Genomic DNA, 24,260 nt, shown 5'->3' on the forward strand with positions numbered 1-24,260 from the left:
GTGTATGTGTACATGCAAACCTGCATGACAAAGCATCGTTTATCAGCAACTCTGACTGCCACACTGTAGCTACATAATATGACTTGCTCTCATTTTTCTGTTTCATTGTAACTTCAGTATCTCGCGCTCTGGCAAATCGTGATAAGTATTTATTATTATTTTCAGACAGTAATTAGACTCAAGTACCAAAATAAGACTAAATTGATTGTTGAAAAAACGATCAAATAAAACCCGAGTTGCTTCCTTATCAATTTACACGTTGTTTCTTTCACACAAGGATATGTTCACAAGTCCTGTTTAGCAGGTAGAAGGCTGATGCACAGCAGCAACATCCCCGTTAATTTTAACTCAGAGTGTGTTGAAATCAGTAATATGTCAGCTGAGACTAGAAACAACACCTAATCAACACATATTAGTCCCAAATAAGTGACACTGAATATGAAACAAGGAGCAATTAACTTCATGTGGATTTCTGATGAGTTGGTGTGAGGATGCAGGTTATAAATGAACAAAAGTTGATTTCTGCGTAGAGATATATACTTAGATATTTAAAGACTTACAGGTGTGTGCTGGTGGATCAAAAAAGACTTTACCTGGAGCAGTTGGCGACCTCCACGCTGATGCCATGGCACTGCTGGCCGCCACACTGAGGGGTGGGGTTATCACAGGCTCGTGTCCGGCACAGACAGGACCCCGCGCTGCCTCCATCATTATGACTGCATGTGGACCAGCCTGACCAGGTACCAAAGCCTCCATCCACAGTCACATTACGGACCTTTCAGCAATGAACAGAGCCAAAAATAAAACATTTAAGAGGAATGGCTTTTCTCAGAAATTGGCCGGTACATTAGACTGATGCTCTCAGGAATGTGTTGCTCTGGGAAACGCAGCCCCCGGCTACGGTGGATGCAAACAGAAATCAATTTTCCTCAAATAGATGCAGAAACAACCGCATTACATCATCTACAGCACATCCAAAATTGTGCACTTATGTGGACAGAAATGTGCTGTAAACATGCAGGAGACATATAAAAATTCTCTCAGGATATGAGATTCCAGAACAGCAAAAAGAGAGATTCAGAAAGGCAAATCAATGCTGTGAGCGGACACATTCAAAGGACAGAAATAAGAGGAAATAAAAGTGGCAGCATAAATAGATGTCTGAGGCAAAACAAGAATGAAACAGGAAAGCTCCGATATTACAGGAGCTATGAATTACGAGCGATGTCCTGAGTATACGAGCTAAATACAAAAACGCACTGCTGCGAGATTCGGAGCTGCAGATGATATGAGCCATGTCACTGCTGCATTTCAGGGTGATTTAAAAATGCAAAGAATACTTTCATACGGGCCGCAAGGAGAGCGTGATCATCAGCTGCTTTGGCAGAGGCAGAAATAACGTCTGCCCTCCGCTCTTATTGGTAACTGAACTCTGATATGCGCCTAAATGGGGGACGCTTGGCTAAGACAGACAACATTTGCATCAATGGGCTGCAACTAGAAAGAAACAAACAATATCGCTTGCCTTTCCCCAATCGTTTAAATTTGAGAATATAAATAATATACTACGTGTGTGTGTGACATTGTCTACTTTACGCTGTGTATATGTAAATGAATATAAATAAATTCTGGTGAGTAAAGTACACGCATAATGTGTTTCATTAAAACACCATAAACAGGATGATAGGTCATCTGGATGATGAACAGCACTCATGTGGCACTTTCTGTGGATTATAAAAGAAATATCTTCCCAGGCTAAAATTACAACAGCTGTCTCTTTTGTTATTCTAAAGAATACTGCAGGATGCTGTTGGAGTGAGGGTTGATTCAAATTACTTTTAAGCTTTTAAAGTGGGCTCCTTACAAAAACCTTTTATGAGTAGAGATTTAAATTTTACCTGAGTGGAGACAAGCACAAAACATGCAGAGCAGTGAGTAAGACTTGTACTTTCCCTAAAACTCTAGAGAAACAATTTTTTGCTTGTTTGATTATAGACATGAGATTGTGGTGCCAGATGGCGTTTTTGAATAGGTTGGTAAAGCTCTCCTGCCTCTGCCTACACAACGCAACTCACTGTGCGAACCCTTGACTGGGCTCCAGCTCCAGACTTCCAGACACTCAGCCAGTTTGGCCTTTTTCAAAATTGTTAATGGACTCATCGGGAGTGAAACACTAACTGTGATAAAAGGCAACTTCTTGTTTTTCAATTTTCACATCTTGGCATCGGATTGTTGCAAGCAGACTCATTCTGTTCTGGCTCCATAAGCACTATTGTATGGCTATTCATCTCCGCCAGCATACAAAGTTATTACTGCCAAAGTTAATTCATGCTCACTCTAAATGGACTGGACCTGGTTAGACCAAGGTTAAGTGAGTAAATACATATTCCATTACTCTTGTGGGCAATGGTATGTGGCCAAATGAAAATACATCAAAGCTAAAGAATTGATGGCTTTACTGCTCCTAGAAACATGGCTGTTATCTTTGGTCAAATCCTGCATTTAAAGTTATTTAAAAAAACAGAGACAGTTGGCTCAGTTAAGCATGAAGACTGGAAAACAGCGCCTCCCAGCAATTCTCAAGCTCAAGTTTTACATGAGCAGTGATGTCCTGGCCACTGATAAACATACAACATTTTAATCAGTGAGCTTTAGAGATGCTGGTAGATGGATTGTTTTTATCTTTGGACAGAGCCCAGCTAGCTCCTTTTTCCTTGTCTTTTTTTAGATTTTCCCATCTAAAGTCTTCTGACCTAAAATGTTTGGCAATTCTTTTGAAATATGTGTTGCTAACCCGTAAAGCTAAGCTAACTAGTTACCGGTCAAGACAGGTGAAGTGAAAGTATGATGTGTAATGACGACAGAAATCTTTAGGTTCTGATTGGCTGAAGGAGTTTTGGCTTCCAGCATTATGTTGTTGCAGCCAATAGTGAGTTGGCAAAATTATAATACGTGTGTCTGTTTGTGCTCACATGTGTGCCTCATTGTTTCAGTCCATGTATATATCTGAATGCATATGTGGATGCGGTTTGTGCCAGAGCTCTGTTGACAGATGCCACTGTGCCACTGTGCCACACCGGCTTGAGTGCCAAATATTCCTCTGAACATGAAGCCACATAAAAGGGTACGGCGGCACACAGCACTCTCCGCTGTGACTGGCTTGAAAATGATGTCTGTAAAAAGCTGAAATAAAAAAAAAAACAGAGCCATGCTGAAATTGATAGGCTTACCGCCTTCCTAATACTGCTCCCAAATTTGGCGCACGTTAAAATAAATGGAAGAGCTGTTTTGCTAATGAACAAGCAAGTCAGAGGTGAATGATTGAGGCAGCGCTGCGGATCATTCCCAGAGTACACGTCGCTCCCTTAAAGTCAAGTTGTTCAGTCTCAAGATGCCTTTCTTCAGTGAGAATATGTCTGTCAGGCTGATTTTTTCGGGGCTGCTGCTCTAAAGTTGTGAGTGTATGAAGAGAATACAGAGCAGGCTGTAGCTTTCAGAGGACCACAGGCGTATGTGGGTATTAAATTCACGTGAAGAGGAGGGCGAGCATGGAGGCCGAGTAAGGATAATTGTGTTTTCTACCAATTTTAAAGTTTCAAAGTAGAGACAGCAAAGGAAGCGAGTAACAAGCAGGTGACCTACAACGAGGTGAGTGCGTATCAGGCAGCGGCTCGGCGATACTCACAGGGCATTTTGTGATGCTCTGCTCCCACTGGCTCATTCTGACACTTTCCTCCAGCGTGGTGCATTTCTTCAACAACAGGTCCCAACCACAGTATGGGTCCCTGGCCCCCACACAGGCTCTGGAGGGACAAAGAGAACAAAGTTCACCTTTAACGGGCATTTATTAACCTGTCATGTGTAAATACAGATAGCTCTGCATTGTGACGGGAGATGAAATCACGCATCAGGCTTAGACATAGAAAAAGAAGGGAGATTATAGCAAACGTTGGAAGATAAGGTGGTTGGAGATGATGGATGGAAAAATAGGAAATGGGGGAGATAAGATGGGAGGGGAGAAAGTGGACGAGGAGAGCAGGGGAAACAGGGGAGAGGAGATTAGAGAAAAAGCAAAAGAGAAGGGTAGAGGCTGAAAATTTCCACAGAAGAGAGGGGAAGAGAGGCAACCCAAGTGACAGAGACGAGGAGAGCGATAAGACAGAATAATGTTAATTTTGTATATTTACAAAATGTATTGTGACGCTCTACAATGCTTACATTGAGTCAGCATCCTAAAATTATGTCTCAACAAAATGTGCTGACTGATTTCTCTGGTAATCTTCAACCAAGCACCAGGATTAATGTTCTGTGTCGCACGCACACACACATTTCTGACTCAAAAAGCTTATCAGCCCAACAAATATTTACTGAGTATACTGTGGCAAAGATAGCTGAATCTGTCTCTGCCATATCTGCTTCAGGTGGTTTATTGAGGACAATAAAAAGCCTGATGTTACTTTTTCACGCTAATACGAGTCTATGGTGACAGCACAATGACATATCTCTGAGTCACTAGCATCAATGCAGCCTGACGTGCCCCTAGTGAAATGTAACCAAAATTGTCCGTGGCTTTCATAACAATGAACTGAGCGCAGACACAAACACAATTGCACTTGTGCAAGGACACATACGCATCCACCTGTAAGAAAATGCAGAAAGGCTAACGCTGGTGCTTGCTTGCACGCACAAATGCACAAACAAGGACGTCTGGGTGGCTACAAAGAAGCAGAGGGACTGTATCTGTTTGGACATGGATATCAGGGGTGACGACAGCAGTACAAAATGAAAGGGAGAAAGAACAAGCTAATACCTGTATTTCACAGGGCCTTAAGGGCTTTGCAGACTGTACGCCAACCATCAGAGAGCCACACACCACATACAGGCCAGACAGGTGGCCTTCTAATATTTCAAGCAGGTACAGCTTAAAGAAATGTCAGTGATGAACCCAATAACTCTTCTTGTATTGTAGCTGTGTAGCTTTGTGCATACTTCTATTTCTTTTATCTGTTTTGCTTTTTCTCTCATGCTCTCTTAAAAAAAAAACTGTGAAAGAGGTGATGAAGTGCCATAATGGCTGCAGCATATATCACAAAGCCACAGCTGTAACATGAAGCCTTAACTCTAACAGCTCGTTGCATGAGAGAAAGGAAAAGAATGCAGGTGTGACTCCTTCTCTGCGTGCGATGATGGATCGGATCCCAATCTTATGGCGAGTCTTCCCAGCCCGGCCTCTATCTCGGGTTTTTCTTTGCCAATATTTATGTCTTGACGGATCGTCTTCCAGACAGACAGAAATTCAATAGATCTGCTATACGCACACACACACATACACACACACACAGTTGCAGCAGTACTGTGGGTGGGGCAGAAAACGCACGGTTCAATGACAATGAGAAGAAGATAGTGAGGCTGACGGACAGAGGGCAGACGTGGGCACCTCCAGTGGCTCAGACAAAAGCTGATTTACAAGGTTTTAAATCTCAGCAAAGGCCCCTGACCAACACACAGGCCTGGCCCTCTCAGATAAAGCGCATCTTATGAAAAGAAGGAGCTTTAAAACTTTGTTGTGTGCATATTTGCTTTTGACAGTTTCCATTGAGATTAATGGCATTGCTTTGTGCATGCGCTTACTCTCTGCTCTTGTGGTAGCTGCATCTCTTGAGCGGGATCTTGATGACCTGGTCTCTTACTCCCACATAAAGCTCGCTGCGGCTGTGCAGGATCAGCAGGCTTCGGATCGGCTGCCTCTTCCTGGGTGGGAACAACTCGATCTCCTCCAATAGGCAGCTCCCCGTGGACTGATTGAGAGGGGAAAGCACTTTCCTGATAGTGCCGTAATCTGCAAGAGAAAGAGGATTCGGTCACAAAGAGGAAAGAAGGTGTTTATCTGTGCAAGAAAAGGTGAAGTAGTGGAAAGTAAATGAGAGGCAGGGCATGAATAGCAGAGAGTTAGAAGAGGGAAAAAACAACAAAAAATATATCCAGGATGAGCAAAAGTGCAACCTGATGTGAACTCGGCGTGAACTGTACAACAATCACTTCCTTGCAGAGAGGCTCTGAAATAAGACTGTCAAAAAGACTGGTGGTGGCTTGCGTGCCAAGCTTGGTTATGCCATCAACATGCAGCACTGTAGGGGCAACCAGGGAATTGGTATGGCACCTGAATACATGATTTCTGGCCTACTTTTCTTTGAGGGGATATTCCAGGAAAAAAAAGAAAAAAAAACACTTTGTAGTTCTGGGAGTGAAGAGTGTGCAAACCCATGTCATTGTGGCTACGTCCTGACCTTTATTTTATGTAAGGCAGGCCCCCTGAGATGAACATAGGGGCATTTTCTTTTGGGAGAACTAAAATAAATATCATCTATTATACATGAAATCCCCTGGGTGAAGAAAAAGTAATTAGGTGCACAGTGATGCCAAAGGAAGAAGGGTGAATTGCTAATAGATAGTTTCAAAGTAAGTAATGTGAAAAGTTAAGTGCTGCCCCAAGCAGCGCCGGGCAGTAACACGTTACTTGGTAGCGAGTAATGTAAGGGATTACAATCGGATATTCAAAACGTAACCTGTATTCTTTCTCAAATTTGGGAGTCAACTTGTTTGCTGTCTTCCTGGTAATTTGATGGAGGGCTGAATAAATTTGGCCTCTGTGTGGTCAATAAATAAACTGGTTTGGGATGTGCAAGCTTAGTGCTGTACAATGGGTGTTACGAGGCGGCTAGCTACAAGCAAATCTACAAAGCTGTCTTATCTATGTCATGTTTTTAGCTAGCTTCCTAATGGTAGAAACTGGTGGTTTTGTTGGATGGTGTGTGGCTAACCTTAAGCTAGCTGTTGATGCTCCTGTAAATGTAGCCTGGATGCTTGTTAAACCAATTGGTATTACATTACATTTCCACTATTATAGAAATTCAATATTATGTTGCATTACATATACTGTATAATATGATAATAGAATAATATATGTAGAATACAATATATATTAAACTGACTTTCTCCTACTAATCACACCACTATGTCAGACGGTACTGCCCCAATAATTTTCCCTTGAATTGCCCTTGCATAGTTTTTATTGTACATTATTTATCTATTACGTTTTCTCTTTTTTAAAAATGTATTTCTCCCCGGGGATGAGGACCATGGCTTATCCTATCCTACAATGTCTCCTTATCTAATTCTACACATGTTGAAATCACTACTTTTGCTGTTAACTAATTACTAAAATAATGTAGTTTAATTTGTGATATGTAATGAGCCCAACACTGGCACCACTTTTTTCTCATGGCATATAACTTCATTAGCTCTCAACTCCACGACTGCTTTTAAAAAAAATCTTTTGCATTTAACTGAATTTTGTAGAGAAAAATGCTGCTGCAGGGCAGCAAATTACTAGGGCTGTGTAACAAGAGAGGTGAATTATGCTGTGAGCCACGTATTCAGATAACAGAATCCTACACCCTGACATCTTTGGACCCCCAGTTGGAGCAATCAGGTTCTCCACAATGGGCCCAATCAGCAGAGAGCGTTTAGGCATTAATAATAGCATGTGATTAGGTGCAATATGCGTGCTACCCAATGGCCTTGGCAGTGTTTCAGGTGTTTTCATTAGCGTCTGGTTAGTGTCTGGGGAACTTGCAGTGTGGGCAGCTCTGGTCCGATGCTACATTGATCACAGCACCATTGCAAACAATGAGAGGGGAGTTTTGGAGAGAGATGCCAAGCGCAGAGCCAGTGAACTGGAACAGGTAGTGCGTGTGTGCAAAAGTGTGTGTATGAATGTGTGATATCCTAAAATAACACTGATGTTACAACAGGAAGATCATGTTGACATTTCCCAGTGGGCCTATGGTACATTAGCACGGCGAAGTGGGTCACTACGTGCAATTTCTGTTCAGTACATCCGTTCATAATCCATATTGTCTGTTATATCATCGCACAAAGCAGACACCAAACGCTGTGGTGTATCTGGTGTCTCGCTGATACTGTTCTCAACACTTTGCCAAGTCTAACATCACACATTGTCACACCAGCATGATCAAACAGTCGACTGATAAGCAGGCAGTGCCATGCAGTTCAGACCTGGGAAATACTCGTAAGGGTTAAATCAGAGCTGTATGCATGTTATTAATTACCCGCCTGTCTTTGTTTGACACGACTATTGTCTGGCCGTTTCCCTCTTAGTGAGTGATTGCATTGGAGTGATATGTTGTGTGATGTATGTGTGTGTTCTGTGCATATGGAAGACATATGGGGATAAAGAATGATCAGACATTGTCAAAAGACTGAGCTTTGATGTCTCCTCAGAACCACAGATTTATTGGTCCCGTTATTCTTCTTGCAGGCCTCCTTCTTTTAATGCTTGAAGTGCCTTTCAAGAGTTTAAAGCTCCTCAATTTGGTTTCATAGTTTAAGTATTCTATAACAATAAAGCATCAATTGAAGCTTAAGTTTGGAAAGCAAGGTTAGTTAACACTCCTTACACTAATGCTAATCTGCTTCACTGTCTAAATGTGATTTGATCAAGTTTGACTGAAAACATAGACAAACAATCAACCCCACAACTGTAATTGCACTTTGAATCCAATTTTGCTGAATCCTGATTGGTGCACTGAAGTATTACATCAGCTTTTTCCCACCAGACTCCTCTCACCCTTGAATACCGACAAAAATAAAGACATAAATTACAGAAATCTCTCCTGTGAGATAACCAAAAAAGATACTTATGTGTTTATGTAGGACGCCATTGCTAATTTTAAAATCACAACAGATGCAACACATGCAAGCACCAACAAATAAGCCAGTGAATAAAGAAAGAGACAGCATTATGTGCAGTAAGTTGACAGAAATACTGTGCCTGTATGAAAGCAGGCCGATTTTGCAAAACAGACAAAAAGCAGACACAATGCTTAGACACCGTGCCAAGAACCTACCAGTAGCCAGGTATATGATGTGAAACAGCATGTCTTTGCCCTGCACCACATCCACCGCCACATGAGTGAAACGCACGTTGTCCTCCATGAAGTAGGGCACAGGAACCACGGGCTGGACCACCTCATGCATCAGCAAAAATTTCTGAGCGTCCTGCAGGTTTCTTTCAGTCAGGTTCACGTAGGAGCCCGAATCAATGGTGCCGCACTGTGGAGGTGGGGAGGACAGAGAGAAAAAATCTGACTGACGACACTGATAAAAGCCAATCTCTTTGGCATGGCAAGCTGCGTTAATAAGCAGGTTGGAAAAGAGAGGGATTTTATGATTAAATGAACAGGGCTTTAAAGTGGATGTGATGGTTTGCCATCCTCACAACCTTAAGGCTTTGTTGTCAATACACTGCAGCTGATGGAAGAAGAGTGAATGAATGTTTGACTGAGCATGTAGTTATCTCTTTTATTAGAGTCTTCCTCATATGCATATATATTACTGACAACTTTTGTTGATACCTCAATAATAATGTTTCTCATTATTCATTTTTTTACCTCAAGAAGATCTTCAAAATGTTTTCATCTTCAGAGTTTCATTATTACCATATTACAGATGACAGAAAAAAATGCACTCTCTAAATGCTGCAATATCATTCAAACAAAGGACTCCTGGAATAGTATTGAAATTACTTGTAACCAAAATGTTAGAATCTGCCTGGAAAACAGTCCAGTGGTAATAACATAAGTATCTCGCATAAATACGTCGTCTCAGATTAATTTGGTTTTTATCAGGTATTATTGACTCTAAGTTCTCATTCTGTGTCCCAGTGGAGTTTTCCTACCGAAGCGCAGTCAGTGACACAGCACTATGTTATAATGTAAAATATCTAATATGTAAGATATTTCCCTGAGTTCATTTATTAAAAGAAGTTCAATAAAATGAAGAGTCTCCAAATGGGAGTTAAAAGAGAAAAATATTAAGGAGACAAAAGTATAGTCTATGATACTGGAGGTTGCAAAAGGTTCTAAGTGTTTTTAACAATAAAATGTGTTGTTTTCTTTTGTTTTCATTACATTATTTTAACTATATTTATTTTTTCTGGAAAACAAAACAATAATGAATTATCTTTGGCATTTTGAAATATTGCTTCCCCAGCTGAAGGAGCTTCCAACCAGCATTATATAAGATATTATACACTGGTATCAGAGTCTGTATTATCATGACCAGGAGTAGCATTAACAGCATACTAAAATCTGACTGCAAGAAATATACTAGATCTTTTTGTAGCATTTTGTCACTGTTCATTAAAAACACTAAAATGTATCTCCAAACTGTGAGTGATTAGGCGTGCGTTTAATGTAGTTTTTAGACAAAGAAACCATTTAGAAACCCAGTGGAAAGATGAAAACTGTGCAACTTTTTTTTAGCTCTTTCTTTCTCATGAAAAGTTGACATTTTGGAGTTGACAATTTTCACAGGACGGTGACAACATTCAAGTCACTTAAGGAGGGAATATTAAGTCTGTCTTCCACCAAGCAGAACGGCACAAGGTGAGGCGCGAAGCCAGTCTATCTGAGATAGAGCTGGATGACTGAAGCTAACCATGCACGTCCTTTTCAGTAAAAGAGGTTCCAGGCTGGGGTCAGGATTGTGGATTGAGGCCCCATCCACAAAGAATAGGCCTACTCCAAGACACAGATAGGAGGAAACAAAAATAAGCTATGTGCTCGACAATTACACTAACCCAAACGACTGGTACTGTTTTTGTTTTGAATATAGTATCGCAGATGCAATGCACAAATTTGCTCCTGGCTAACCGTGCACAGCCTCATCGCACTTAGCTAAGACTGTTCCTTGGGTGGCGATTAGTTCCTGCTGACTAGCTGCAGCAGCAACAGCCTGGACACTTTATACAGATCAATCCCTGGCCTTCCCTGGGCTGACAGATGAGAATCATGGTGGGCTTCCCCGGGATGGGCAACGGATCAGTGCGCTCGCCACATCAGGAGATGGGAAATTAAAGCCCTGAAGGACAGGGAAATGCAACTCTGTGTATGTGCTCGCGTGTCTTGAATGTGCCTCTTGCTTATAGCAAAAACGTGCAGTGTGTGTGTGTGTGGGGGGGGGGCTGTATTATAACATGTGTCTAAGGTTTCCTTTTGGGGTTTGTCCTTGCATTGTGTGCATGCGTGTGAATCCCAAAGTGCCTCAGTGTCTGCATGCCTGTATTTCTACCACAGTGAAAAAAAGTTAGGCGCTGACCACTGAGGGTCTATGACATCTGTGAATGTACAGAGAGATGGATGTGGTGATTTCCTCAGTACAGTCAAGGTGAGGGACGGAACCATCATTTGGCTGAAAGCCAATCCAACACTCAGCTGTCCTGCTCATCATCAGCTCACTGCGCTCTGCCAGGATGATAAGTGCCAGTGAGAAATATGCAGCATGTTTTTACCAAATTGGTTTTTGTTTAAAATGTGCCCCATGTTACTTAAAATTTTAGCAAACCCTATAATATCTGATTACAGAATTTTGTCAGTTTTGGCTCCAAATGATCATAAATAATGGTGAAAGGGAAGGAAAAAAGACTTACACCTCTTTTCAGCTGCACTTCAACCTTTCCATTCACATTTGGCTTAGAGTCTAACTTGACATATTTTCCTGCATATGAGGCTTAACAATGAATGTGTTTTTACAGTAAGCAATTACAGTATGACAGAAAACCTATACAACACGGAGATGGCATTCGCTCCTAACGCCCAACGAACATGACTCATAGCCTGAATAAACCCAGCAGGATCAATGCGTGTGGTTGAAATAAATGGGGGGATTTTCTCTGCAGACAGATAGGGAATTAAGCTCTCAATCAATGACCAGTATGTGTGTTGAGTGATGGGTTCATAGTCATAATTATCCCTATTTGGCAGCAATCTACAACCCTCTATTTTTGTGGGCGAACTTGTGTACAGTAGATAAATATACGTGGCTAGTGGCTTTTATAGGTGCTGGTCTTCAGTAGGTGTATGTTTGTGCATGTGCATGAGTGTAGGTGTGTGTGTGCACAAAGGGCTGTAAAAAAAAAAAAGAAAAAAAAAAGGCAGGCCATAAATCCTGCGCTCGTAAATCTAATCCTCCAACATTGACAAATACTTGATGAAGATGTCACTGAAACCTAGATAAAGTGTGCATCGGTCCAGCAGTGAGGAGCAGCTATTGTGCCTGAGCTTAAGCAGAGGGACATGGATGGAGAGGAAAGAACTGATCCTGGTTTATCCTTGAGGAACACAGCCTTATGAAAGCCGATGGTATATAGAGGCCCATCTGTGATGCGCCTACAGTATGCTGAACAGGATAAATCTGTGGTCAGCACTGACCAGATAGAGGAAATTGGTTTTCTTGAAGGAAAGTGAATTTCAGACATGTAGATGTATGAGCTCATGATGGCGGTGAGTTGCTTTCTATGTCACAGATTCATGTGTATGTGTTTCTTAGTAAACTGTCAGAGCTAGCACTTTTTCTGCATGAGCATTTCATCCACGTTCTTCTGCATTTCATTATAGAAATTCTGGGTGTAACTTCTCGATAGCAGGCACGACGAATGCTCATGCATCTGCTGGCTTGACTGAAACATGATCGAGGGCCCGTGATGGGAAGCATGTGTGCAAGTGAGGCGTGTGTCACCCATTGGCAGCCAGACCTCAGTGGGAATTCAATCCTTCATGGAGAGCTGCGTGGATTAGCTCCCTCACTATCTGCTAAACCCGCGACAACTGAGAGCCACTCCTGCTAATAAAACATTCCCTCCGTGTCATCAGTATAGAGCGGCACTTAAATTCGGGATAAGGTGCCGCGGCATTGCCTGGTTTGCCCCTCTGGGTTTTAGGACGGAGTATAAACATAAAGTGCCACTTGTGCAAAACAAGGACACTTTATTAGAAAGGGACTACAGTTCACAGAACGAGGCAATGAAACATCTTAAAGGAATGATTGCGCCATTGTTAAAACCACTGGATTTTATAACGAGCGGTCGTAACGTGTGTGTTCATGAGTAGAGAGAAGGATGACTGAAAGCGAGAGGAAATTAATGAGAGTGAGGAGCTTACTGGGAGTCGGAGGCAGGCTCATCAGGGTGGACACACATTTATTTATCAGGAGAACACACGCATACACGCCACATGCATGCATTTCCTTAGCCACACACTGAGAAGCACATATTGTTTGGCAGATTGTGCAGTGTGTTGGGTCCAAACCACAAAGGATCATTGAGGATTAGCTCTGAACTTAAAGTCACCTTAGTGAACATGTTTTTAACTGTGAAAAACACTATATAGTCACATTTGTGACTACAATAATGCCATACAGACTGAAATACCTCTGTCATAAAGTTTTGTACAGACATTCATGGTCCCCAGAGGATGAATATGACTGAAGATCTCACTAAAGATCCCCCAACTTTTCTTCTAGTGCTTACAGAAGGTTGACATTTCTTTTTCTGAAATGTAAAACTTGAAATGACAACTATTAGATCATATTTTGTACTGATATTCAATTCCCCCTCTGGATGAATATATTGCCATCATCATGTCAACATTTCAGTTTGTCCAATACTTGTTGGACATTCCCATCAGCCTCAGCTGTACTTTGTGCAAACATTACAAAACATCAGCATGTTGTCTTTTTGCGCATGTTAGTGTGTTCATGTTAGTATTCAGCTGAAAGCGCTGCATCGCCTCACAGAGCCACTAGCATGGCTGCAGACTGTTTGTCTTGTTTGAACATTTGCGGTGTTTCTGTGCTGTTCAAATCCAGCTGTGTTGTTCAGTTACCTGAAAGTCTGGGTTGGGGTTGGGGTAGGGCAGCCACGCTGACCTCGAGTTGTCCTGGTACTTGAAGGGCCCGTTGAAAACCTGTGATATGGCAGTGAGGTTGAAGGCACACACCGCAGACGCAGCAATGCTGTTTCTGAATGTCAGGAGCAGAAATAAAAAGGGAAGACAGACACAACAAAGGGGAATGAGAGGATGGAGGGGATGATGGATGAGAAAGGAAGACAGAGGGAAGTTTAGAAAAGGACACCACAGCGCTAGAAGAAGAATTCATATTGTTCAGATTTTGTTGGCATTTGTAAAGCTGACCTCTGAATGTTTGTATTGCCCTCAGCCAACAATACAAATCAAACACCGGATAGACGGACGCAGACGCCGGCGTTAGTGATCGCCATTATTGGATTATAAATCCAGCAATAGGACACAATTAAGCTGTTCGGCTTGTCTGATTAACTGTACAGATCTTGGGCCTGAAATACAGCTTTGACTTTTTAAGCTGTCACTTTCAACAAGTACCGGTCTCCTCCCTCCGAAGAGAAAGTAAAGAATGAGAGTATTAACTCTCAACTCAAACTGTGAGACTTGGGCGATGTGAATTATAATCCAATGCGGCTGTTCATTAAACTCTGTGCCTGCAGGGGGAAATGTTTCCAATACCCTTCAAAAGACTTCTTTTTCAGCAATGTGAAGGCACTGACCATAAAGAATAGATTACTCAGCTTTTAATAATGGCCTGTGTGTATGTGTATATGTGTGTGTGTGTGTGTGTGGGCGAGCATGCGTGCATCTGTGTGTTTTTGTGAATATGAGATGGAGAGACACGAAGAGGAAAGGGTGTTTTTGAAAATAGAAAAGTAACAGTTTTCTTCCATATGTGCCTCCCATCTCTTACATCCCCCATGAGCAGGATACAGAGCACACTTTTAATACGTGATGATAAGCTTCTTTCATGGGATTTCATGGAAAAGCGCTGGAATAAGTGATCCTGTTTGTAGCTAGTTTGAGTGTTTATGGGAGGAGATTTACTACGAGAAATTCAATTTAAGATGCACTTGGCCATGTAAACATTATCGGCACATATCACTCAATTTCATACACTCAGACTGCATGGTACAAACAGGTCACATGCCAAGTTAATGCAGATGCCGCTGAAGTGTCCTTGCTTACACAAATAAAAATCTGATGTGAATGATAAGTGTCGATATTTTTCATCAGATTTCGAAAATATATGAGTGGAACTGGGGCAACTGTGGAAAGTAACTTTAGCCTCAAACATTTAAAATTTGATTCAAACCACTTAATTGACCAAATCTGATTATTCACAGAGGCTGGGCTTATTTCAAAGAATGCAAGAATTACAACGCAAAATAAAAAATAATAATAAGGACTCAGATAAATCAGAGCAATTTGTGAAAAATGTGCAAAAAAATCACTCATTGAGGAAAAGAAACCAATTTATCAACAAATTCATTTTGTGAATGCAAAATTGAATTGTACTGGCTGAATAACATAATGTAATATTAAAGCTGAATCATACTGTTGGCTTAAGTGTGTAAGCTAAGCAGCCAGAAAGGGTTGAACAGGTGGGAGCTACATTCACTAAGGGGTTGTGCTTTTGCATTGTGTTGCAATGATGTGGTACAGGGATGTGGTTTGAGGGAACTTGTTTTCTTTGTACATCCTACTGTCTTATACGCACACGTTGGTGGTGAAAATGCCGTAGAGCAGCTCCAGTTCGGGCAGGTAAAATGTTCCCTGCAGCTCGTTGTAGTTGAAGGGAATTTCTCCTGGTCGGGAGCAGTTCAGCCGGGCCTTCATGAAGGTGGTCCACGTGTCCTCCAGGAGGAAGCGGCCTCCGATGTCATTCTTACAGACGCGGCCTGCGCGGGAAAACACAGTCCGGCCGCAGTCGTGCTCCACCGCATTTTCCCGGAAGAAGAAGTAGGTGAAATTGCCGATGTCGTATGAGGAGACAAAGTTCGGCTCTGTTGTAGGACAGGGGACAAGAAACGAGTGGGAGAAAGAAGACATTGAGAGAAAAACAGAGTGCAGAGAAATACAGACAGAACATTGTTTAAGGCTGCCGGTGTAAGCAACAGTGGGAGAGTGAATGGGTATGTGTGATGACTGATTGACTCGCAGTGTGCGTGAGCATGAGGCCCACACAACAGCAGGTGATCAGGATTAATAACTACAGGCCTTGTTATTAATGGCATTGTGTTGTAATAAGAAAACTCATTTTTCACTCCCCAAACCTAAAGGTTAGGATGAGAAATGACCAAAACAGGTGTAGCGTAATAGCTCTCACCCTCTCAGAAACACGCGACCTCCACGACACTGTCACAGCTAAGGCGTTCATCTTTATGTATGACATTATTGGATCTTAACCGTTCACTTTATTCTCGCTGACAGTAATTTAATTCACCTTTAAATGAAAGTGTTCCCCCTTCCTCCTCATTTCAACCCTCTTCTCCTCTGCACCTTTGGAGGGCAGTGCAGGGGGAGACAGGGGAGAAAAAAAAATCAATTCACCATAAAATTAGTTATTAAACCTTTTCCCAGAAGGTTGCTGCAACGCCGATGTATGTGGTGGCTTTTAATTTATTTTTTCAATTTAGCTTAAATGTGAATCAGATAAAAGTCACTTGCTGACAAGATACTGATTGACCCGCTCCTCTATAGGCTGGATTCCTTAAGCTGTCTGAAGTTCTCCAATCTGCACTGAGGCTTGTGCTTGAAGTGGGACTGAGCTTTAAGGGAAAAAGACATTGATTTCTGAAGAATTCACAATGTGATGCTCCTCAAAGAAAGGGCGAGATAAATATATAGATTTTCCAGTTGCTTAGTAACTTTAAAAATAATTGCTTTTACTGATAAAAAGGCAGCAGAACAATTATGAAGGTAGCATTACTTTACACGTCACAGTGGTGAACACAATCACAGTGGGAGCACAATCCCTCAACCACAAGAGACAGACCGCAATTCCCATGTTAGACAAGCATCTGCCAAACTTAAAGAGCAAAACACTGAAACCCCAACAGCTGCAGTGCTGATGTTCAATAGCTGTGACCGAGGGGGAAAACAAAAAGGCGATTTTCTCCTTTCTTTCTGTTTAAAATGTCCATTTATCTTTATCTAGCCATTTTTACACACATTCACATAAACTGTAACATCTCTATCTGAATGCCAAACTTTGTCAGCCCCCTACCGTTCAGCCACTTGGAGTTGTACTGGGCGGTGCGCAGCGGTGGCAGGCCGCCCAGGCTGCGGTAGATGGCGGGGTCTCGCCCAGAGAAGTCCATGGCCGTGGCAGCGTAAAGCTCCCCGCTGGATGTGATGAGTGCGGTGGAGTTGTGGAGGGGGTTGTAGGGACACCGAGCCATGCCGCTGATCTGATCGTGGATCTCCGTCAAATTTGTCAGCTACAATGTAAAAAACAGAGGGGATGAAAGTGTCAGGTTTATAATCACAGGAGGAAAAAAAGGCAGTGGCAGGACGCGAAGAGAAAATTAGATTTAACAAGATTAGATTGTAACAGGAGCATCTCTAGAGTCACAAAACTGCAACAATGCAACATAGTATACTTGGGAATGTATTATGTATTTTCTTCATTTTTGAAAACAATGGATCACTGTGGAAAAAAATGCATAAAAATATAGGACAGTGTATCAAAGGGCAACATTAAAATGCAAACTGGAGAAGTCTGGTTATGTTTCCTGCTAATATGCAAATGGTGCAGACTAAAAAAAAACACACTCATTATGTTTTGTTTGGCTTACATCTACTGCAAAGTACACACAAAGACATATATGAGCAAAACCTTCAGGAGCAGTAAACATAATCAGAGAACACATCTAGAATCATTAGCAGTGTAAAACGCACAAACAGAACAGCTGCCTCAAGTCCAATGTTAGGAAACCACCTGTTAAAAAGCAATAAAATAGACCTAAATCAGGCATCTTAAATCAAGCTACTCTTGTCTAGAGGGTTTCCTTGGTTTGGTTTCTGCCGTCTCCACTGGACAACCAGCTGTTTGTCTGGTTATAACATTATTATACCACATCTTGGAGAAGCCTCTCTGAGTTCAAAAGAGGCTTGATGTGAGCTGCAGTCTTCCCTCGTATTCTGCCTTTGAATATGAGGCCAAATCCGACTCCCTGCTTTTTAAAAATACTTTACAGCATGACCCTGGCTTAGGCCTGACACACTGCACTGGTCCCTAGTTAAAAAAAAATGCAGGCTATAGCTCAGTGACTCAGCCTTCAATACCGAATAGGAGTAATACATTTTTTAAATCCAAGATGTAATTATGTTTTACGGTGCAAAAGTAAACACAGTATATGGGGATTAGCTCATGGTTTTCGCTTCCATCCAAGTTCTGAGGGCAAACACATGATGCAAAGTAAAAAGATGGCACTAATCTCAGGTTTTGAAATCCGCAAACGATAATTAAAATGATTTTACTTGCAATTACTGTTCTATCAATCAGGGTTTCAGATTTTTGAGTCCTCGCCATCAGCAGAGGACCTCCAGTGACAGCTCAATCTCTCCCCTCTCCTCACACATTTCCACAATTTCACTGACCGAATAATCTGTGGACAGCTCTTCCACACAGGAGGCCAGCCTCCATTCAGCGCAAGTATTGGGGAAACGGGCGACTTCTTCAGCCAATTTCCTGAAGCTGGTCGATTTGGATCAAGGGTTCTGTTAACTCCTGCCACCTCTGCTCCACCCAAACCACAACAAAACAGAGCAGCCCTGTCTGAGCTCTGCTGGGGCCTGAGATGAAAGCGCGACTATTGACAGGACTTATTCTGTGGGCCAAAATAGCCGTTTTTAGGTCAATTGGGTCATTTAGAAAAACAAGAGGAGGAGTGATAAGTAGATAGACTGCACTACATCCGTTGCATTTTGAGGAAGTGGAGTGAAAGTCGTCTCTATAGTGTACCCAGCAGCTGTGCCACTAGGACACTGGAGTCACTTTGAATGCCTCTGATAGAGACTTTTTTAGAAAGAGACAGCACACAGCTTGCTGTGAGAGCCAGTTGGTGCTATGTATGGTGCTACTGAGACACTATTGTGGCTATTGAGAGAAATTTATATAGCCACTATGGCAGGAAACCTAGCCACGGGGTTTATATGAGAAAGGATTTTCACTGATATTCCACCATGGATGGCAAGCAAATGACACATCGTGAGAGTGAAAGAGTTGACACAATTCCGTCTGATGTTGAACATAACTTCTTTGTCTTGCGCATACTTCTCAAACTAAGCATAAGTTATAACATCATCAACTTTGTCACAAGCTGAACGACTGCCGCCATCATCTTTCTAATAACCACCTTCCACTGACATCATTATTATAGCAATAGTTTGCAGAGACACACTTACAGGAGAGGATTGATACCACTCTCATGTCTGTATGTAAAATATGAAGCTTGCCGGAAGCCAGTTGGCTCAGTTTAGCATTAAAACTGAAAACCAGGGAAAGTGGCCAACTTGGGTCTGTGCAAAGGTGAAAAAAGACAGAAAAAACAGCAACATATAGTTTTGAAACAAATTTTGTTGCCTTTGGACAGAACCAGGCTTGCTGTTTCCCCTTCATAGCTTCATATTTAGCGTACAGACATGAGTGGTATCAGTCGTCCTTGTTTTACTCATAGCAAGAAAGTGAATAAGCACATTTCCCACAATGACAAACTTTTCTTTTAATATCCCCACAGCAACGAACATATTGTCAAATAACCCTCTAATCCACATTATGTTAATTAAAATAGTTTCTTCAATCACAGTTGACTGTTAGAGAAATCCAAGTGGAGTTATATTAATATTATTTGAACAATCAATTACACGAAGTTTCTTTTAAAGTTGTAATTACATTTAAACCTATAACCTATTTTTAAGTAGAAGTCTCTGAGGTGTGCACTTCATACAAGACTTTCTTGTGTATTATGTATTATTTATTACTTATCAGCATTGCTTTCATATTGTCCTTACTTTGAATTGTTAAAGTCAATAAAGCATATCTAATTACATGTGTTTGGAGGCTTTGCTTTCTCTACAATACTGGTCAAAAAAGTTAAAAGAGATGTTTTCAATGAATTTGGTATTTGAATTAGCAAAGTACTTCATCCACAAGTCCAAATACATAAATTCAGTGAAACCGCTGTTAAATGATTGATGTTTTTTTATGTTTCTATGTAAAGACATTGTCCTGGCTCCTATTCTTGTTAATGACTTACCATTACAAAAAAGGTCCTCCAAAAAAAACGATCACTCTCATTATCACCATCATCATCACCAGCATCAGTGGCAACATGGCTTAAAAGTCAGACAAATTAACAGCTACTTAATCTATAACCCCGAGCACTTATTAAACTAATAAAATATTCTGCTCCTTCTCTGTTCATCCATCATAGCTGATAGTAAATCTGTCGGAGCATGATTCCATTGCTGCTGCTGTACCCAACCAGTGTTTCACATTAACGCACGTTCAGTGGGTAAATATGACAGCGGCTGATGAAATACTGCTATAATAATGTCATGACATTTCAACTATATGTATTTTCACAGTGGTAAACAGTCATTATGAGCCAGTGACCTTTGGATGCAGTGCTTTTGGACAAAAACAAATGTCATCGTAATAGTAAACTCCTGCCTCCTCCTCGTCTGAAATCCCACAAAGTAGATGCAGATATTTGATGTGTTCTCAGGTACGCACCTTGCTCTGACATTTCAAGCGTTGGTCTGTACTTAACGTAATAGTGGACACTTGTCACCAATAGTAGTGGATAAAAAAGTTTCTTAGCTGATACTTCAGTTACTAAGAAACATGTTTTTCTAATTAAAAAAAGAATGGTTGCAGCGAGATAAAAACTCATCATTATCATAAAAAAAATGTTTTCCTGCTGACAGTAGTAACTCAAATGGAGTATTGTACATGCCTTTAAGACATGGGTGAAAACATCACATCACACTACAATTAGAAATAGAAAAAGAAAAGACAACGTGATTCGATACAAAGACTAGAAACTAAGCAACTGCAATGACGCAAGATGAAGGGCAAAGGTTATGTTCACTTGTAGGCCAGTGCCATGTTTATAAGAAGTAATGAGATTAAGGCAACATTTTGAGGTAACGCGGCTTCTTAAACAGCCGCGCTTAATAAGATTCATCTTATAATTAGTCTCAATCCATGACTGCACAGCAAAGGAGGCGAGAACTGCCACAAGAGCTAATACAGTAAATCCTGTGATATCAAGCTCACGACTCACACCTTGATTAAATGTGTTGATCAACCTTGACCTTTCCCTCTGACATTGTCAATACAATCAATAACACTTCAGTCTTCATATTCGCAATGTTGTCAGGCTCACCCAGCGTGAAATATCACTGCTATTCAAGGATAATGACTTATTAAGATGTGTTCCTTGGGTAATAGGTGTTATTTTATAGATTCTTAGTGAGCAGCGACAAATTAATATGACATACGTTACAGAGGCTGCTGTCAGCTTCTATACTGCACTGCAGCATGGATGGGAGACTCCTGAGACTCTTGAAACTCTCTACAGCAAAGGGAAAAATTATTTTCATTAGCTAATGCTAATGAATTTCTTTTGATTCTGTCACCTCTATTTGACAAAGCAGTACCTCGTCACTATGATTTGAATGTAATCAACGCCACAAACCTTTCTACAACTCTATCATCTCAGAAGATTCTTTTAAAGTGAGACTTTGCAACTTATGCTAAACAGCTACTGTTGTGGCCACAAGTGACAATTATGGGATAACGTGTATTCACGTTCATGACTCAGACATCTGTTCTGCAGAAAAATCTACTTAAGTTTTGCTAACTGTAGCTACCATAAGCTACTGGGTATGTCGCACCAAGTGAGGCTGTATGCTATGCTGCATTTTGTTGTGCATGAAGATGCTTTTTTATTTGAAGAAACATAAGCCCTAATTGGCTTAAGAATAGTAAGCATTTATATGAGCCCTATTAAACACAAATAGCACGGCATGAACAAGCAGAAAACAGAGGCTATGAACGAAAACCTTGAGAAACTTGTTTGTACCGTTCGGTTGGTGCAGATGGGGGTGAAGGCGTTGGTTCCACAGGTAAACAGCCTGTTCCCATTCACCAGCAGCACCCTGATGTAGTTCTGGCACTCCTCCTGTGGAAAGCACACCAGCAAACACACATATCACAGTTAGCAGTTAGTAGCAGTGCCATTATCTATCCATTGACAAGCAGCAGCATTAGGCAACGGGACAAAATTACACTTCAGGCCAATAAACGAGACAAACACCTGCAACTGCAGGAGGGCTACTCTAAAACGTGGCCAAGCTCAAAAGAGTCAAATCAAGGCTAATGCCCACACGGCTTAGCCATGTCACATCTTAATTCAACAGGGACCAGATTTGCAGTGGGATCTGAATGAGGTGGAGAACAGACAAATGCGCTGGGCGTGGGAGAGGACCACTCAGGATTAGTTTAGAAAATTGCCTTGGCTTTGTTGACTGGCCAAAAAGTGAAATTAAAGTGTAGCTGCTCATATGCTTCATTTCAGCGTGTTTCTTTTGTGCCTGCTCTCTACATTAATCAAATCAAACGACTCTTCTCTAAATTATGGTGAAGTGCACGTTCACCACTCTGTTCTTGGCTTGCTCCCCCTCTGAGGTTTTGGCCTGGGGTTCTAGCGAACCACTCAACACTTGGTTAAAAGCACGCGGCAAATAAAGTGGGACAGATGGTGTGAATGATTGATTGAATGATTGATTGCCACTGAATGCCGTGAACTCTCAACATCGCCGTCAGGCTTTTATGCAGGTTTGCTGGGGATTTCCATCAACAACACTTACGGCAAATGTAACAACAGCAGCCAGAATTCATGTCAGAGAGCGACATTTGTTTTTGCGCTAGGACAAGGTAGTAAACTCAGAGGGTCCCCTCCATGTGAGAGGGGCCATGGCTGGGTTGTGAGCTCCCCATCGTAGAAATTTAAAACATCGTAAATCTGCTATTGTCTGATCCACTGGAGGTGCCCTGGGCAAAATCACCTCCCCCTTTCTCCCCCTCTCAGGGGTCTGATTTAGGAGTGGAGGGCACCGTAGGACAGATGAGGAGAGGAAGGAGGGTAGGGTTGACTCGTAAAACCACTCGTTTCCTGGTGCTAAGCAGAAGCTAAGTGTGTGTGTGTCTGTGTAGTAACACTTGTTATGTATGCCAATATATCTGTTCCGTTGTATGCTTGTGTCTACGTGTGCGAGTGGGTGCAGGAGTGGGAGTGGGTTGTGAGGGGTGTGCATAATTCACTTCTTCTCTGCAGTTTGTTTCTATGGTAAATAACACATATTTAATATTTGCTCAGCCTCACAGTCTTGACTTGTTTATGAAAACTTCCTGACAAATGTTCCACGTCCGTACTGTAATACAGAAGCTGTTATGCTTGGCTCTCGCATTATAAAACAAAACAGAGGCAGCAATCAAGTCCTGTCAAGTCAATTTAACTCTCCTTTCTTCTCCCAGTTGAAATAAATCAAACACACAAGAGAAGAGCGGACACGTGCATTAGGGAAAAAAAAATACAATCACTTGTAAATTCACTCAAAGCACAGGCACGATATCTGTGTAATAGCTTAAGCGATGGTATATTGCTGCGCGCTGAGCTAGGTAATAAAGCATCGAAAGCCCTGTCAGCTGCGGGAGAATGGAGTCCTTTAATGCTATTCTTTGTGTACATCACAGGAGCTGATCCTTAGAAGGGAACAGTGAGCAAAACAATTTGACTCTCTCAGACACTGGCGACTCTCAAGGACCGAGGTAGCTTTGGTCTGTAATTCACAACGACTATCTTGTGCTGGCCAGCCTGTGTATGCCTATTATAGGCCCCTAACCACCTTTCAAAAGAGGATAAATACACAGCGGTGCACTCGCACACAGGGATCAGGGCTGGGGAGTTCACCTACAAGTCAAGTTCAGCTCTAAATCAGCTGTTTGGTAGACAAGAGTATGCCATATAACCACATACAAAAACATATGCTTCTGCACAAAAAGAAACTACAAAAACAAAAGGAACTCCCTTTATGCGAGATCTATAAAAAGCTTTGCACTTCAGAAAAATTTGATTTATATCCTTTCTGAGGAAAATCCCACATACTAAGAAGAGATTCCAACCAAGTCTATATGTTTAAGTTGAATAAAGAGCTCTGTGTTGCTTTCAGGCTTCAGTATGTTTCATCATAACTTGACATTTTCTATTTTATTTTACGGAGCTATTTGATTGTGATGTGTTCTCTGTATGGAGATATGTGACTTTTGTCTTTAGCAGATTTCATTTTTCTCTAGTCATTATGTGACACTGACGCGCTGCTGGGAAAGTATTTCAGTTCCACTGGTAAACAACATTCATTCATATGTGTGTTACTTTCGTGGATAACCAACACCACAGGAAAACGCTGAACAATCAACAGCTGTTTTGAAAGGTGCAGCATTGCAATTTAGAGATGTGTTCA

General features: G+C 41.6%; 1 protein-coding gene across 1 annotated transcript in view; it reads right to left on the reverse strand.

The window, feature by feature from the left end:
- The window catches only part of sema5a (sema domain, seven thrombospondin repeats (type 1 and type 1-like), transmembrane domain (TM) and short cytoplasmic domain, (semaphorin) 5A), an 80,032-nt gene that overhangs the window by 34,691 nt on the left and 21,081 nt on the right, over positions 1-24,260 (reverse strand). Inside the window, exons 5-12 of the mRNA XM_070852921.1 lie at positions 21,821-21,919; positions 16,954-17,167; positions 15,445-15,730; positions 13,746-13,881; positions 8,931-9,135; positions 5,632-5,839; positions 3,686-3,803; positions 594-775 (exon numbers count right to left, since the gene is read on the reverse strand). Of these exons, the coding sequence (XP_070709022.1) occupies positions 594-775; positions 3,686-3,803; positions 5,632-5,839; positions 8,931-9,135; positions 13,746-13,881; positions 15,445-15,730; positions 16,954-17,167; positions 21,821-21,919 (1,448 nt within the window). The remainder of the gene's footprint in view (positions 1-593; positions 776-3,685; positions 3,804-5,631; positions 5,840-8,930; positions 9,136-13,745; positions 13,882-15,444; positions 15,731-16,953; positions 17,168-21,820; positions 21,920-24,260) is intronic.

This window comes from Pempheris klunzingeri, chromosome 21 (assembly GCF_042242105.1).
Source record: "Pempheris klunzingeri isolate RE-2024b chromosome 21, fPemKlu1.hap1, whole genome shotgun sequence".
NCBI lineage: Eukaryota > Metazoa > Chordata > Actinopteri > Acropomatiformes > Pempheridae > Pempheris > Pempheris klunzingeri.